General features: G+C 43.4%; 1 protein-coding gene across 1 annotated transcript in view; it reads right to left on the reverse strand.

Moving 5' to 3' along the window:
- Positions 1 to 14,691, reverse strand: part of LOC121876650 (dipeptidase 1-like) — a gene marked incomplete at its 5' end in the record, with an annotated part of 225,465 nt that overhangs the window by 39,690 nt on the left and 171,084 nt on the right. The window contains 1 exon segment of the mRNA XM_042382005.1: positions 11,414 to 11,489. Within this exon segment, the coding sequence (XP_042237939.1) occupies positions 11,414 to 11,489 (76 nt within the window).

Below are 14,691 nucleotides of genomic sequence, written 5' to 3' on the forward strand. Positions count from 1 at the left end.
TTAGGGCACATTTTCTAACCCCCTCCCCATGTGGGGTAAGCAGAGTGGCTCCTCGAAAGGGCTGCTCAGTCGCACAAACAGGACCGGATTGCACTGCTGCCTAGATCCCAGTACATAAGCGAACATCTTATTTGTGCCATCCAAGTGTAGAGTTGTGACTAGAAACTCCCAACGGTCTTCTCTGCCTGTCCCCGTCGCCATTCGTCCGTCGCAATAGGACTTTTGGGGGTATAGGGGTTTTGATGATGATGAGAGGCTTGGTGAGCTGGGCGATGGCTGCTTGTGAATTGATTTATGTGGTAGACAGGAGTGCAGGTTGCAACCACACATACTAGCTCTCCCTTTTCCTGATTCAGTGGTGCAAGTAGTTGCAATGGCTGGAGAGAGGGAGATTGCAATGGGCTGCTGATAGCCCAGTTTTTTGGGTGGGTTTCGCATTAGCAGCCTGTCCATCTTGCATTGCCTTCATCCGCCGGTGTACAGTAGTCGCTGGGTTCCCATGTTGGTCACCTATTCTGCGTATACCACCATTAGCGTCTTGCTAGAGTTCTGTAAGCATGTCCACCTGTTGCGGGGCTCCACCACAGATATTTTCGTTTGGGGTTTAATTCCGTAGCCTTGTACCTACCAAGGTTAATCCGCAAGACAACGGGGCAGGAGCTGAAACCGAGAGGAAGCAAGCAGTGCTGCCACACTAGACGTATTACACCACTCCGTGCACACACACACACACACACACACACACACACACACACACACACACACACACACACACACACACACACACACACACACAGCTCTGACTTGGGACACCCACGCCAGAGCTGAGGACCATCTACAACGCCTTTATTCTCCCCAAACAAATGTATGCGTCACCAGCCTGGTCGTCTTCTCTCAACTCCACCCAACAACGTCAGCTAGAGAAGGTACAGAAAAGGGCCTGCAGAATCATGCTCGGTGCAGAATACTCCGGCTACACCAAGGCTCTCTCCACCCTGTAAATGCCATCCCTCAGTGACCTCCACCACCAAGCACTGGATAGGTTTGGCAGGGGACTACTGCACCACCCTCGCCATCGCCACCTCCTGCCACCTGCAGCCCCCCCACCCAACTCGCGCAGTCCGCCACTACAACAAAATTCAGCCCATAAGAGCCCGCACCGATAGATATAAGAACAGCACCATCCCATCTATTGTTAAAATAATAAACAACTCCTGATTTATGTACTGTACAGCCCTGTAAATGTATTCAATACATATTATATCATTATGTCTCAATCAAATGTAAGTCTGTATATTTTCAGCCACCGGCTGCAACTCCATTAATAAACCATTTATTATTATTATTATTATTATTATTATTATTATTACATACACACACACCATTACATGACCATCATATATCGGACAATGACTTCACTGTTATCAAAAAGGCCATTGCACTAGGGCTGCCCACCAACCTGGTCTCATGGCTCACTGATTTATTGAGTGGACGTCGTCAGGCAGTGAGGTATCAGGGCTCGGTCTCCACATTCCAACACCTCACCTGCGGTGTTCCCCAGGGGACCAAGATGAGACCACTGTGCTTCCTCATCCTGATCAAAGACGCTCTATCCGACACTCCTCACAGGTGGAAGTACGTGGATGACTGAACTGTGGGGGTTTCAGTGGACAACACCGCACCAGACTACTCATCGCTACAAGGCACCCTGGACAGGCTACAGGCATGGACTACGGAGAACAAGGTCACCATCAACCACACAAAACCGTAATCATGCACATCAATATCGCCACCACTCCAGTGCAAGCTCCAGCAGTCACAGTGGGTGCCCATCCTCTCCAGTTAGTGCAGTCTGCCAAACTCCTGGATGTATAACTTTTGACAACAAACTGGACTGGAAGGCCCCTGTAAATAACACAGTCAAGGCAGCATCGTACCGACTCTACATGCTACGACGACTTAGGTCACTTGGGACACCACGCCAGAGCTGAGGACTATCTACAACGCCTTTATTCTCCCCAAACTAACGTATGCGTCACCAGACTGGCCGTTTTCTCTCAACGCCACCCAACAACGTCGGCTAGAGAAGGTACAGAAAAGGGCCTTCTGAATCATGCTCGGTGCAGAATACTCCAGCTACATCAACGCTCTCTCCACCCTGGAAATGCCATCCCTCAGTGACCTCCACCACCAAGCAATGAAAGGTTTGGCAGTGAACTAATGCACCACCCTCGTCATCGCCACCTCCTGCCACCTGCAGCCCCCCACCCACTCCGCCCTGCAGTCCGCCACTACAACAAAATTCAGCCCATGAGAGCCCGCACCGATAGATATAAGAATAGCACCATCCCATCTATTGTTAAAATAATAAACAAATGCTGATTTATATACTGTACAACCCTGTAAATGTATTCAGCGCATATTATATAATTATGTCAAAATCAAATGTAAGTCTGTATATTTTCAGCTTCCGGCTGCAACTCTATTAATAAAACGTTTATTATTATTATTATTATTTATGTGACCACCACTCATCTGGCCACCACACAATTAACCACCACACACCTGCCCACCACACAACTATCCCCCTCACACCTACCCACCGCACACATGACCACCACCAACGTGTCCACCACACACCTGCCCACCATACACATGACCACCACACATCTGACCACCACACATGCGTCCACCATACTGTAACATTAATATTTTTTATTTACCTTTTCTTCTCATTTATACTCCAATTCTCTTTTCTTTATCCATTTCATTCTTTGTTCGTTACTCTCTGTATACTCGTGAGATGGAGGAGGTTAGGGGTAGAAGGAGCTTAAGGAATGTGGGAAGTGAGGGTTTGTGGTTAGGCTACAGTAGGCCCTCACACCAGAGGGTAATCTTATATGAGGGAAGAACAGGGATAACATGTGATAGGTTAGACACTAGGGAACCCTGGAGATGGTTATGTTATTACTAATAGATCACTGTATCACTGTATAAAATCAAGACACTTATAACACATCAACCTTTCTCAATAAGGGAGGGATGAATTAGGGCGCTTAGTAATGGTTACTGTATTTATTGAATACTTTCTATTGGGGTTTAACAATTACACTTCAAAACAATGAACCTGTCTTCCTCGCTAGTTAAACAGGGGTCACATGAATCACAATACATTTCGTGAAATGGATAAAACCTGAAGGGTACTCACACATATATATCCCGCCATGGGAGAAAATGACACATCACAATGCCAAAATAGCTCTCCTCCTAAGACACAGGCTGCGGTTTACAAGACACCACATGGTCATGACGTCTCATCTCCCTGGCTCTCTTATTGGTTCAGGCCTAAAGCATTCACACTCACAAGTCACTGCGATTGGCTCACGCTTGGTGGGAAATACTCACTCATGCCATTGTTACAACACATCTTACCAACACATACCTGACCATCACACACATTGTCCACCACACACCTGACCACCACACACCTGTCCACTACACACGCGACCACCACACACCTGACCACCAGACGTCTGACCATCACACACCTATCCACTACACACCTGACCACCACTCATCTGGCTAACACACACCTCACTACCACAATACACCTGTACACCACATACCTGTCCATCACACACCTGTCCACCACACACCTGTCCACCACGCACCTGACCACCACACACCAGACCACCACACATCTGACCACACACACCAGACCACCACCAGACCACCACACACCTAGCCACCACACATCTGACCACCATACCACCTGTCCATCACATACCTGGCCACCACAGACCTGTCCACCACACACCTGTCCACCACACCACACCTGCCCCACCACACACCAGACCACCACACATCCAACCACCACACCAGACCACCACACACTAGACCACCACACACCTGGCCACCACACATCTGACCAACATACACCTGTCCATCACATACCTGGCCACCACAGACCTGTCCACCACACACCTGACCACCACACATCCAGGTATCTAGTGGGAGCCTAACACTAGTTATTCTGAAGGCACGAGAATCCTCATGACCACTATAACCATCCATCACTAGCCTAACCATCCACCAGTATCATAACCATCCACCACTAGCCTAACCATCCACCAGTATCATAACCGTCCACCAGTAGCATAACCATCCACCAGTAGCACCATAATATGAGTCTACCACTATCATAACAATCCATCACGATTATAACTATCCACCACTATTATAACCATCCACCACAATCATATAACCATCCATCACGATTATAACTATCCACCACTATCACAACCATCATAATCATCTACCTCTATCATCAACATCCACCACCACCACCACAATCATTAACCATCATAACCACCCATCACCATCACAACCAGCCACCACCATCATAACTATCCACCACCATCATAACTACCCACCACCATCATAACTACCTACCATAATCATAACCATCCACCACTATTATGACCATTCTACAACCATCCATTCCTTTACAACATCCACTAAATATACTCGTAAAATTTTCCCTTAACCTTCCAATACATTTTTCTGAAATCCTTATAACCTAAGAACTGTTACGAAAAAATAATATTCAGTAATATATTTTTTATCGATTTCTTCACTAATAATAAAACAAACAAACATTATCTTATAGCTTGGTATGTTTGGAGTGTTGTTATTAAGTCTATGTGGGAGGCTGCCTTTTCTGTATGTCTGTATGTCTGTCTGTCTGCCTGCTAGTCTCTCTTTTGTCTGTTTTAGCTATTGTTGGTCTTGGCTGTGTGTGTGTCGCTGTCTGTCAACCTGTCATAAAATTTCCCTTTATCTTTCATGAAGCACAAAACACACACACACAAAAAAAAGAATAAATTTCGAGAAAAAACAAACATAAAATATTGTATTCTTTTTTTTCCTTTACGAATAGTTAAAAACAATATATTTTCCCATCTTTCGGACACAGGTAAAGGGACATGTGTGTGTGTGTGTGTGTGTGTGTGTGTGTGTGTGTGTGTGTGTGTGTGTGTGTGTGTGTGTGTGCGTTCAATATGACTTGTTTTCCTATCCTCCTTTTTTCCCCTTTTTCAATTTTCCTGTTATTACAAAGCCGACAGGTCCGTTGAATTCATTAGTCATCAAGATTAATGTACACGTATCTAAAAATTTCACCGTCACTCATGTGTGGTAGAATGGTGTTTGTGTTTGTCTGTGTGTGGTGCGGCGTGTGTTTGTGTCCACCCGTTTGTTTACCGTAATACTCCTACACGACCTCCATGTTGACGATCTCTGTATGTTGCTGTGTTGTGTTGTGTTTTGTTTTGCGTATGTATTCTTGTGTTGTTTTGTGTTGTATGTAATCTTGTGGTATTTTCTGTATGTATTCTTGTGTTGTGTGTGTGTGTGTGTGTGTGTGTGTGTGTGTGTGTGTGTGTGTGTGTGTGTGTGTGTGTGTGTGTGTGTGTGTGTTTTGTTGATGGATATTCCTTGTACAAGTGGATTTCAAATCAAACGAACCCTGGGTTTACATCCTCCCAACCTGACCTGACCTAACATGACCTGACCTGATTTGACCTATATTGTGGTCTTAGTGTTCAAGCCCCCCCCCCTCTAAACGTTGGTCAATCCGCTACAAACAAGAGCATCATTAAACACCGCTTTATGATTTTATGTTTCTCGGTAAGCAATGCAGATACCCATGGCTCCATTTACCGCCACCACGTAGTCAGGGTGTAATCCCGTATTAAATAAACGCAAAGTTAACTGGATAGTATAGCTCTCTCTCTCTCTCTCTCTCTCTCTCTCTCTCTCTCTCTCTCAACAATACCACAGGTACACAGGAGCTGTGTGAGAGGACCCATGACACAAATGTGTTTCAACCACGTGAGGTGGGAATGATACTGTGTGTTGTGTAGTAGGTCCAGGGTATTCTTTTTATCCTGTGTCCCTGATGGTCTTATTTGTTCCTCCCCCCTTCCACTTCTCCACCCCCGTTCCCGCCGTTCTTGTGGAAGGGAAGGGGGGGGGGCCTTAGGTATTGCACACAAGCTATCCTTGCGTGGGTCGTCGTTGTGTTCGTCCAAGAGTTGTAAACACGAGAAATCTAACACACAACCGTGGACTTTAAGCAGACTTAGTACGTACCGTAGATGTAACACAACCAGAGCTTACACGTTTTCGATAATCACTATTTTCTATCTTTATTCTCTGGAGGGACTGGAGTTTGTTTTGAAGAGGCGGGAGAAGGGGAGGAGTTATCCACCTTCAAGCAAAAACCTCGAATATGAAAAGATGCTGCAGACGAGCGTATACAGCGCTCGCCTACCTGTACTAGGGGTAGCTGGTTCACAGTAGGGAAATCCTCAGTTAACCCAGATATAAACGAATATCTAACTCTACAGTTGAGGAAGTGACGACGGTCAAGTGCAGTGCCTCCTTATGTACTAAAAGTTTCGTTATCAGTGTGCTGTATCCGCACTGCCCTTGAGGGATCGTCAAGACTGTAGGAAGCAATTCTATATGTGAAGTTTTACCTTACAGCAAAGTGAGTGTTGCTTTTTCGATATACGGACTACAATATACGTCGCCGGTGCTGGAGGAGTTAAACCACCGCCATAAAGTCAGTATCATGGCCTTCACCTGCCTCAGAGCTTCGTCTGCCGATTACATAATGATAGCATAATTGCGCTCATTATTCGTAACTTGAGCTTCCTCCTCCCTCACCACCATCTTGTACTTCTCCTGCTTCCTAACTTGTGTAATGACCAGCTTGATGACTTAGATGACTATGTTCTATATTTGCTTTCTTTTCTTTGCACACACTAAAGAAGGCAAACAAACACACACACACACACACACACACACACACACACACACATCTCACAGAACAAAACAAGCACACACACACACACACACACACGCACGTACAGTACAATAAGATTCCTCAGAAACGTCAATATGACCTGTCAAGCATTTTTCTTTCGATTGAAGGAACTACAGAGACTTTCACCAACAGTCTCACCAGTATTCATAATTTACTCAGGTACTATAGATCGACTTACTAAGACATTAAACTGCCGTAATTCAACATAATGTGTCCTTTACAGCCAATTTTATGCCCCTTGAAGGTGTTATATCTCTTCACTTCACTGTATTATTTTCCATTAGTTAACTTAATGGTTATCTCAAGGGTTCAAAGTAGAGATGAATAAACATGAATAAACAAACAAACACGAGTCGAAAGACAGAGGGAGAGAGCATTGTGCCAACTATGAACCCTCTCTAATTACTTGTTAACAATTCTACTGGCACCTGCGCGCTATTAAGCCTCTTTGAGCGCGAGTACACCTGAATCATGCAAATTGACTCGTAATTTGCATCAATTTCTGTCTGAGGAGGCGTCAGCTGTGTGTCACCTGTAGTTATGTATTGTATTTATAAGTGCCACACCTGTTCGACCTGTACTTTAGTGTTGAGACCATAACCTGTACAACTTGCACCTATGAGTTATGTCTTCCAAGTGCCACATCTGATCGTCTTGTAATTGACCCATCGTAGAGCAGTTAAGAGGCTATTAGCGGGGAAGAGACCCTGCATTATACACAAAGCTGACTCTTCAAACTTTCAGAAATATTCTAATCTACAGTATTCAACCAATCACAGAGAGTGTTATGTTATTTGTTGGTAATTTTATCTAAAACACTACAGAGACACACACAAATGTTCGGCTTGTTTAATAACTTTTGAATGTAAACACACACGCACACCTACTCTCTTTTTCTGATTACACACACACACAGACATATATATATATATATATATATATATATATATATATATATATATATATATATATATATATATATATATATATATATATATATATATATATATATATATATATATATATATATATTTATTTATTGTGACGACTCTGTCCCCTCCTCACTGTACCACCATAAACCATCACTTGCTCCAACTTGACACCAGGAGAAGAAACTGCTTCACGAAGCTACTCGACCCCAGTGAGCACCGAGGTATCGAGGCAAGTGTGTCTGCCTGGTAAGCTCAGTCTCTTTTCTGCAGCCTACGGTGTTTCTCTTCTCCTGGGGTGTCGACGAAGAATTGTATTAAGTACTATTGCTGAGAAGGTTTGATGGTCGTGGACTACGGCAACTTAGACATGCTACCTGAGCTGCCATTTCTATCAGGTTTTTGTGTTGCTGTTTATAATATGTTTATTTAATGTTTAAAGTACGATTAATCAGGTAAATATTCTGGTGTGTTTTGATAATTGTATATTTATGTTTTACTTGTGTTGTGTGATGTACCTTATTTACTATATTAATCACTAAATATAAATGTTATAAAATGACTCAGTTTACTTAATGATCTTCTTATCACTTTCATAACTCAAATTTGTCTGTCACAAACAGTGAGCCTTGTGTGTGCTCCTTACTTGCTGCATCCACGTATTTCAACCCCTAGATTATTCACTCTGTATTTTTACTTGTCAACTTTGCCTTTTACTCAATGTTGTGGGTAGCAAGGAGGGACATCACAATATATATATATATATATATATATATATATATATATATATATATATATATATATATATATATATATATATATATATATATATATATATATATATATATATATATATATGACTCAGGTAATATCCTCAGATCATCAGTCTACCTGCCAACAGCTTTAATTAAAGTCAACGGGTGTGTTGAACTGATAATCACTAGAAATTAAACACAAATGAAGATATATTATTCATTTCAATGGCTTTTCCTTATTCCATGAGGAGTAACGATACAATTATAGGATTTATGTTATGCCATATTATATTATGGTATGATATGACGTGCGCGCGCTCGAACACACACACACACACACACACACACACACAAACACACACACACACACACAAACACAGGCAAAAAAGAAAAATATCAGTTTGTGATGAAACTCAGCTAGCGCCACTAACTCAACATCACGCTATCAGCTTAAGACATTCTGATGCCATTACCGTCAGATACACCCAACAGATTGTTGTAACTCACTGCAGGTTCTCCTGATACGTTCACACATCCACCAGCTGGTACTTGTGACATCTTCACATCCACCAGCTGGTGCTTGTGACATCTTCACATCCACCAGACAAGACCCCAAACATGACCCCACATCCACCAGGTCCATCAACACCCAGATGGGAAGGAATATATTTCATGCTGTTTCTCTCAACACCTTACATGAGGAGGGCCCGTATGAGCGTCTCCCAGTGACCCTCATACTAAAACTCGAAGGGATGGGAAAGCAGTGAACCTGACTTTAAAAACCTGATAGTCACTTGACAGAGAATTGAGGGTAACAAGAATTCCTATGTACTCGTATCTGTATTTTATTCTTCGAGTAAACAAATAATGCGGAATTACGTATTATTATGCACCATTGCCAAGTCTATTCCCTGAGGCGTCCCCTTGTTATAAACCCAATACAATATGATAAGAAAGATAATTGAACTGAAATACGAAGCAACAATTAAAATAAACATGAAAATCACTAACAAAAACACGACACCTAACAGTTCAGGCAAGAGAGGCTGGCACCCATCTGACTAAACACAGATACTAACAGGACTTAGGAGCGTGTGTGGTAGGGCAGTGTAGTATGGCAGGTCAGTGTAGTGTGGTATGGCAGAGCAGTGTGGCAGGTCAGTGATGTGTGGTATGCCAGTGTAGTGTGGCAGGTCAGTATAGTGTGGTTGATCAGTGTATTGTGGTAGTGTGATAATCTAGTGTAGTATGGCAGGTCAGAGTAGTGTGGGAGGGCAGTGTAATGTAGTAAGCCAGTGTAGTTTGGCAGATCAGTGTAGTGTGAAAGGCCAGTGTAGCGTGGTAGGACAGTATAGTGTGGCAGGGCAGTTTAGTGTGGTAGGTCAGTGTAGTGTGGTAGGTCAGTGTAGTGTGGTAGGTCAGTGTAGTGTGGTAGGGCAGTGTAGTGTGATAGGCCAGGATGGTGTGGTAGGGCTGTGTAGTGTGGCAGGTCAGTGTAGTGTAACAGGCCGGTGTTGTATGGTAGATGGTGTGGTAGGGCAGTAGTGTGTGTGTAGTGTGGCAGGTCAGTGTAGTGTAACAGGCCGGTGTTGTATGGTAGGGCAGTGTAGTGTGGCAGGTCAATGTAACGTGATAGGTCAGTGTAGTGTGGCAGGTCAGTGTAGTGTGACAAGCTAGTGTTGTGTGATAGGGCAATATTGTGTGGCAGGTCAGTGTAGTGTGGCAGGTCAGTGTAGTGTGACAAGCTAGTGTTGTGTGATAGGGCAATATTGTGTGGCAGGTCAGTGTAGTGTGGCAGGTCAGTGTAGTGTGGCAGGTCAGTGTAGTGAGGCAGGTCAGTGTAGTGTGGCAGGTCTTTGTAGTGTTATGAAGCAGGTCATTACCGACTTATTAATACCTAGGCCGCTAATTACTCTCATCCTTCATTATAAACACCGTCATCTACAGCCCAGCTCGACCTACTCTGATCTATAATCTCTGAATATTAATAACCGGATTAAATCGATTATCTGAAGCCAGATTTAATTGCTTATAAGCAACTCCAATCTATAATACTCGATGGATATTAGGATTTGGGAGGTTTGTGTTAATTATAAATAATCTTATGACATTTTGAATTATTTATACTAGATATTTATAGTACGTGATTATTGTGGCTCATTGCATAATATGATTATACAGATTATCTGAAGGTATCTATAATTACACCAATGCATCTTCAACGTCTTTGTACTCGCGGGAAATTATAAAATAAAATTCTACGTTATCATTAGACACTCACAATAGGTTCTGCCAGTTTATGATCTACGACCTATGCCAGTTTATGATCTACGACCTATTGTATGTGTCCGTAATACATGAGCTGTTGTATGAGAGTATTAAATATCCTGGGAGATTTATAAGGACAGTGTGTCAACCCTCAGCAATGGTAATGTTATATCACCACCTTTGTGATACCGTCACCAGTAGGAGGAATTATTGTGTCGGCTTCCTATGTCTCTATGTCTGTACAGATATTTATGTTTCCCATTACATCTCTCAAACTGTCTCTCTCTCAGCAGGGTAATGGATAGGTTGTTTGTGTGGGATAGATTAGAACCATTGAAATCAGTCTCTCTCTCTCAAAGGGTTTCAGATTTTTCTTGTTAACATAATTGCTACAGAAAATAACTAGATTTTTGTTTAATTCTTGTCAAAATCAATACAAAGAATACACCTCATTAATATAATGACATAACGGTGTTAGAATAATGAGACCTTTTAAAAACTCGAAGGGAAATCCTAACCTGGCATCAAACTTTCATCACCTTACAGACAGAACCAGTGGGGTAACTCACTTGTTGATGCCGTCAAAGTCTGCCCCGACACCAACATGGTCCAGCCCCGCCACGTCCCGGATGTGGTTAATGTGACCTGAGGGAGAGAAGTGTGAGTTAATGTATAGCTGTAATGTTAACTTGAAGGGGACGACGGTAATAACATTAGGTAAATGTTAAATACAATAATTATGAACCTATCCAAGAACAACAAGAATTAGGTTGATGTTAATTGCTAATATTCTAACCTAGGCAAGAACCAGGAGAACTAGGCTAATGTTAAAAACTATAATTTTAATCTGGATAAGAACCACAAGAACTAAGCTAATGTTAAAATATTATATTGCGTCCTCATGATCACGGTGGACTGCTGTTTCCTATGAGAATTAATCGATTATAGTCTTCCGGGTATACAGTTAAGTCAGTGCTGCTAGAGAATTGTCCGATATACCAGGACACTGAATTGCACTGCTCGAGAGCTATTAGCATGGTAATTACAGTGCCACAGTTTTAGAGCAATTAACCCAGGGGAACCTTAGTGCCAGCCATCAACTATTATGAGTGGATTATTATCTTCGGCTTTTACATTATTATTATTATTATTATTATTATTATTATTATTATTATTATTATTATTATTATTATTATTATTATTATTATTATTATTATTATTATTATTATTATTATTATTATTATTATTATTATTATTATTATTATTATTATTAATGATACTGTTATTACTACTATTATTACAGTTATTGTTATTATTATTACTACTATTATGGTTGTTCTTAGTGTTGTAATGTAACCTTGGGATACAACCAAGCCAAAGATTGAAGTTGGTTGCTTTCTAATGCACCAAGCTATCTCTTCTCTCCCTCACTGCCTTTACTCTCCCTCACTACCTTTACTCTCCCTCACTACCCTTTACTCTCCCTCACTACCTTTACTCTCCCTCACTACCTTTACTCTCCCTCACTACCCTTTACTCTCCCTCACTACCTTTACTCTCCCTCACTACCTTTACTCTCCCTCACTACTCTACTCTCCCTCACTGCCTTGTACTCTCCCTCACTCACCTTTACTCTCCTCACTGCCTTTACTCTCCTACCACCTTTACTCTCCCTCACTGCCTTTACTCTCCCTCACTGCCTTACTCTCCCTCCTGCCTTACTCTCCCTCACTACCTTCTCTCCCTCACTACCTTACCTTCCCTCACTACCTTCTCTCCTCCTGCCTTACTTTCCCTACTACCTTCTCCTCCTACCTTCACTCTCCTCACTACCTTCTCTCCCTCACTACCTTTACTCTCCCTCACTACCTTTACTCTCCCTCACTACCTTTACTCTCCCTCACTGCTTTTACTCTCCTCACTACCTTCTCTCCTCACTGCCTTCCTCCCTCACTACCTTTACTCTCCTCACTACTTTTACTCTCCTCACTACCTTTACTCTCCCTCACTACCTTTCCTCTCCCCTCACTACCTTTACTCTCCTCACTACCTTCTCTCCCTCACTACCTTCTCTCCCCTCACTGCCTTTATTCTCCTTACAAACTTTACTCTCCCTCACTCTACTCTCCCTCACTACCTTTACTCTCCTCACTACCTTTACTCTCCTCACTGCCTTCTCTCCCTCACTCCCTTACTCTCCTTACTACCTTTACTCTCCTCACTACCTTTACTCTCCCTCCTGCCTTTACTCTCCCTCACTACCTACTTACTCTCCCTCACTACCTTTACTCCCCCTCACTACACTCTCCTCACTACCTTTACTCTCCCCTCACTACCTTTACTCTCCCTCCTACCTTTACTCTCCCTCACTGCCTTTCTCTCCCTCACTACCTTCTCTCCCTCCTGCCTTTAATTCTCCCTTACAAACTTCTCTCCCTCACTACCTTCTCTCCCCTCACTGCCTTACTCTCCTCTACCTTTACTCTCCCTCACTGCCTTTAATTCTTCCTTACAAACTTTACTCTCCCTCACTACCTTTTCTCTCCCTCACTGCCCTTCTCTCTCCTCACTACCTTTACTCTCCCTCACTGCCTTTAATTCTCCCTTACAAACTTTATCTCCCCTCACTACCTTTACTCTCCCTCACTACTTTTACTCTCCCTTACACTTTACTCTCCCTCACTACCTTTACTCTCCCTCACTGCCTTTACTCTCCCTCACTACTTTTCTCTCCCTCACCTCTTTACTCTCCTCACTACCTTCTCTCCTCACTACCTTTACTCTCCCTCACTACCTTTACTCTCCTCCTACCTACTCTCCCTCCTGCCTTTAATTCTCCTTACAACTTTACTCTCCTCACTACCTTCTCTCCTCACTACCTTTCTCTCCCTCACTACCTTTACTCTCCCTCACTACCTTCTCTCCTCCCTCACTACCTTTACTCTCCCTCACTACCCTACTCTCCCTCACTACTTTTACTCTCCCTCCTCCTTTCTCTCCTCCTACCTTCTCTCCCTCACTACCTTTACTCTCCCTCACTACTTTTACTCTCCCTCACTACCTTTACTCTCCTCACTACCTTTACTCTCCTCACTGCCTTACTCTCCCTCACTACCTTCTCTCCCCTCACTACCTTTACTCTCCCTCCCCTTTAATTCTCCCTTACAACTTTACTCTCCTCACTACCTTCTCCCTGCTACTCTCCCCTCCCCACTCTTTCTCTCCCTCACTGCCTTTATTCTCCTACAACTTTACTCTCCCTCACTACCTTCTCTCCTTCCTCCTTACCTCCTCACACCCCTCTCTCCTCACTACCTTTACTCTCCTCACTACCTTTCTCTCCTCACTGCCTTACTCTCCCTCACTACTTTACCTCCCTCACACCTTTACTCTCCTCTCCTGCCTTACTCTCCCTCACTACTTTACTCTCCACTACCTTCTCTCCCTCTACCTTTACTCTCCTCCTCTTTACTCTCCCTCACTACCTTTACTCTCCCTCACTACCTTTACTCTCCCTCCTGCCTTTACTCTCCCTCCTGCCTTTACTCTCCCTCACTACCCTTCTCTCCCTCACTGCCTTACTCTCCCTCACTACCTTCTCTCCCTCACTGCCTTCTCTCCCTCTTCACCTTCTCTCCCTCACTACCTTTCTCTCCCTCCCACTACCTTCTCTCCCTCACTACTTTACTCTCCTCACTTACTCTCCCTCTCTCTCCCCCCCCCCCCTCCCCCCCCCCCTCCCTCACCCTCCTCCCCTCTCTCCTCTACCTTTACTCTCCTCACTACTTTTCTCTCCTCCTACCTTCTCTCCCTCCTACTTTACTCTCCCTCAATACCTTTACTCTTC

The sequence above is a fragment of the Homarus americanus genome, unplaced genomic scaffold (genome assembly GCF_018991925.1).
Source record: "Homarus americanus isolate GMGI-L3 unplaced genomic scaffold, GMGI_Hamer_2.0 scaffold51859, whole genome shotgun sequence".
Classification (NCBI taxonomy): domain Eukaryota; kingdom Metazoa; phylum Arthropoda; class Malacostraca; order Decapoda; family Nephropidae; genus Homarus; species Homarus americanus.